The sequence below is a fragment of the Sciurus carolinensis genome, chromosome 12 (assembly GCF_902686445.1).
Source record: "Sciurus carolinensis chromosome 12, mSciCar1.2, whole genome shotgun sequence".
NCBI classification, from domain to species: domain Eukaryota; kingdom Metazoa; phylum Chordata; class Mammalia; order Rodentia; family Sciuridae; genus Sciurus; species Sciurus carolinensis.
The window spans coordinates 39465508-39469669 of NC_062224.1; the positions used below are offsets into that span (position 1 = coordinate 39465508).

The 4162-nt window shown below is 46.5% G+C and overlaps 1 protein-coding gene across 1 annotated transcript; it reads right to left on the bottom strand.

Moving 5' to 3' along the window:
* Positions 1–1255: 1255 nt before the first annotated feature.
* LOC124961270 (microtubule-associated protein 10-like) lies at positions 1256–3676 on the bottom strand. The gene is given in 7 exon segments (XM_047519921.1): positions 1256–1336; positions 1338–1710; positions 1712–1978; positions 2339–2504; positions 2507–2819; positions 2822–3541; positions 3641–3676. Coding segments are annotated over 7 exon segments (1956 nt in total).
* Between the last annotated feature and the right edge of the window lie 486 nt (positions 3677–4162).

Consider the following 4162-nt stretch of genomic DNA (forward strand, 5'->3'; position numbering starts at 1 on the left):
TCCATCGATCCTTTATGCATGCTGGTCCCCCACACAGAACACCCTCTTCTCTTCTTACCATCTCTCTAAATCCTACCTACTATTATGATCATTCAGGAGATAATACCATATAATTAATTACTTATAAATAAAGGAAAGTTAGGACCTTCACATATTCAAAGTCAAAAAATTAGAGCTCAGAAGAAAATATATGCAAATATCTCAATGCAGAATAAAGTCAAGGTATAAAATCAATGGAAAAAATGATAAATTATCACTAAACTTGAAAATGAGTTTTCACACATTAAAAATAACCACTGAACCTCAACTGACAAGCAATAAACTGAACTCCTATTCAAGAAACCACACAGGAAGACGACTTTTTTTTAAAACTCCCCTCTCCAGATGCTTCAGAGAACATTTAAAGATTGTTCACATGCAGCAGCAAAAATATTAGTCAAACATGTCTTGATAAGGGTTTTCAGAGGTTTCTTTTCAGGGTTTCTGCTTATTATTACTTAATTCTATAACTTTTCATAAGGTATTTTAAATGCTAGCAATCATTTATTTTGTTCAACAAATATTTTGATTGCATCCCAATGACATGCCAAGGACTGTGCTGGGTGCTAAAAATAGAAAGGGTCCTTCTCATCACAACACTTCAGACTAGGGGAAGACAAACATTAATTAAGCAATCATATGGATTGTGGTTAAAGACATAGAACACTATTAAAAGGGACTCCATCTATTGTGGATCCCAGGATGTGTACCTCTCTGATATTGTGTGTATGTGTGTGTGTGTATATATATATATATATATATATATATATATATATATATATATATATAAATACACATACATTGTACACACACATACACACACACATGCTGTAAGCTCTTTTAAGAGCAGAAACTATATCTTAATTTTTTAATCTTTCTGCATCTCACAAAATGTCATATATTTGTTAAATAACTTATTCTCATTAAAATTTGCAGCTATCCTTATTAATTAACCTTTTTTTCAATGAAGTCAGCTTTAGAATGTTCCATATTTTAAAAGTTTAGATACGCTTTTATTTTTAAATAACTCATAAAGAAATCTTACTAAGTTATGAGGTGATCTCATGATCAATATTATTGGATTTAAGGTAGAATACTAGTTAAGCATAAAGGAATTACATTTACTTTTCTTATAAAAACTGTTCACATAATTAATACACTAAAGTAATATAATTAAAATTCTTAACACTACACGTATTTTTTTTAAAGCACATTTTTACACTATATATCCTGGAAGTTTCTTTAATACTAACTCACAGATATCTTTGTATTGCTTTGAAATTCTCAGTGAACCAATGTCCATCCTCTTCTTCAAAGTGATCTGATGTACTGCCATCCAGAACACTGAGTTCCATTTCTGACAAATTAGAGGGCAGGTAAGAACTCACCTGAGATGTCAGCAGCATCGGATTTTTTTCTGACCATTTGCAACCAGTTTCTGCTTTACGTTTCATAGAGAAGACTTGACCTCTTTTTTTACCCTTAGAATTATGCCTACTGTTTTGGTCTATCTGGCTTTCTTTTTCCTCAGTCCCATGGGATGAAGATAAATTACTGGTGGAGTTACTAGATGCCTTCTCCATGATTTTATCCCGAGTCTTTGAAAGATGCCTCCTCTTTTGTGAGAGTACCGGTGATCCAGCTGAAAAGGGTGGGCTAAGAACAGAACTCTTCACTGCTGCTTTTCCTTGAGGGTGGTCTTACTCCACTAGACCTACTGTTACGTGAAATTTCTGCCCCTGGACTGCTATCATGAGTTTGCAAACTCTTGCTGGTCTCCTCAGTGGTGTAGAAGTCTTCTGAATAGCAAGGACTGGTGAAACCATCTGAATACTTCAGTTCTGAGATGCTTTCATGGCAACTATTTTCACTCATTTCAGCAGGAACATCATACTCTGTGGTTCTGAGTTGCCAATCATCTATTTCTTTATTTCCAATTCTGTCAGCAACAGCATCCTGTTGGAAAACACATGGACTTTGGACTCTGGTTTCCAGTTTTCCTTCTGAAATATTTGTAGGAGTCAATCTTCTTGGAATAATGGAATCTGCAGGACTCATAATTCTTCTCAATGAACCACTGCTGTTTCTGTTTTCACCGCAATCAGTTGACTTTTTTCTTTAGTTGTGCTGGGCTCATCAAAGACTTCACTAATTTGCCTTGAGGTATCACTATTTTCAGCAGAAGATGCCTCTGAATCTAAATACTTATCTCTAGGCAGCTGATGTGGCTTCTGACTTTGTTCTGCAAAGCTTAATACTTTAACTTTAGAGGGTGGAATTCTGAATTTTGCACTTGTACCCTAACGTTTGTGCTTGCATCTTTCTGTACTATTCTCTCTTTTCATGTACTACTAACATGTCAGGATTTGTCTGCCTTAAACCAAGTCTAAGTGTATTTGTTAGACCATAAAGTAGATGCCCCCTAGTCACCCTCTTGTGACAATTGCCACTGTTCTCAAAATATTACCTTTCTTAAGGTTTTCAAATTGGTTCTTTCTACACTGAAGATTCACTGACTTCTCATGGTCCCCCACTGAAAACTTATCCTTCTTAGATTCATAGTGACACGTGGATTTGGCACAAGATTCTGGTACCTTCTTATCCTCGGTTCTATACAACCAGGCTAAGTGGGGATGCATATGAGTTGGACTCGCCATGGGTTGGTTGTATAACAAGGACAGCTCAATTAACAAAGCATTCAGCAAAGGAAGCTGCCTTATTGTACTGATTGTATTTTGTTCAGTTTGAGGGCGACATGTAGATTCATTAACGGCTCCGCTCCTACATCCTGACTCTCTGGTGGACTCAAAAGCACCGCAGGAGTCTCCTGTGTTGCAGAATCTGTACCTTCTGGAGGGCTCAGAGGTGTTGGAGGGTTTACAAGTACTTTTTCCTGCAAGGCATCACCCAGCTCCTCAGATCCGTCCCTTTGGGACTCAATGGTGATTTTGACGCCTGCAGGAAGCGTCCTTTCTTGGGTCAAGGGAGTGTAATACAGAGGAGGAGAGCAAAAGGTGTTGGTTTCCAGGGCCAGCTCGGCGTCTTCCTTGCTGGAGGTGCTGATGGTGCTGACACTGCTGTCCGCAGCCTCCGCAGGGCCAGGTTTGTTGTTCTTCCGAGGAGCCCGCGCGGGCAGGGCTGGGGGCTCCTTCCCGCGCCTTGGCGGGGTCCCGGGGGCCGCGGTCCGGGGCCGGGTCAGCGGGGGCCGGGTCAGCGAGGTCCGGGGCGCCGAAGGCGGCGGGGGCCGAGTTGGCGGGGTCACGGACGCGGCCGCCCAGCTCCGCGTCAGGCGGCAGAACAGTGCCCGCCGGGTCCAGTAGGGCGAAGGTGCCCGGGCTGCCGGACTGTGCTGGGACGTCGCAGGCGCCCAGCAGGCGGGGCGAGGGAGGCCCAGGAGCGGCGGGCAGCTGCAGCAGCTCGGCGCAGGGCGGCTGGGCGCAGGCGTAACACGCAGGCCATGCCGCACCCGAAGCCCAGGGCGCCGCCGGGCAGCGCGGTAGGCCTGGCGGGCGCGCGCATCGGAAGTGGCGGGAAGTCCAGCAGCCAGAAGGCCACTGGCGGGGCCGGTCGGCGGCGCGGTTTGCAGGCGCACCTAGTCCACCAGCAGCTCCAGCGTGAAGAACCGCTCAACCGCCATCACGGTTGCCTGGCGGCGCCACCGGCAGGAAGTGGCGGGCGCGCTCTCTCGCGAGAGGCGAGGAGGCGACTGGAAGCCTCGGGAGACTGGGTCTGCCACCTGTCAGGCCCAGGGACGGAAGGCTGAGGGTGCGGGTCCGGGGCGCTGGGTGGACGCCGAGGCCCGGTGCAGAGCAGGCTTATCACGACAGGTCCCATGTAACCCGGGGTCAGGCCGGACGCCGAAGTCACAGGGCCCTCCGTGACCCCGCAGGACCGATGGCGCGCGGCCACGTGCGGACAGCCACGGTCGGGGAGCCCCTTCCCGCTCAAGCCCCACCGCCCGTGCTGCCCGCGTCGCTGCCGCTGGCATCCCGGGTCAGTGTGGGACAGTCACCCGGGTCTGACCTCATGCCCACCCCGAAGTCCGACCAGTGGCCTGCGAGGTCTGGTCAGCCAGAACCCGAACTCCAGGATCCTGTGAGGTCTGTTCGGCCAGCATCCCTCA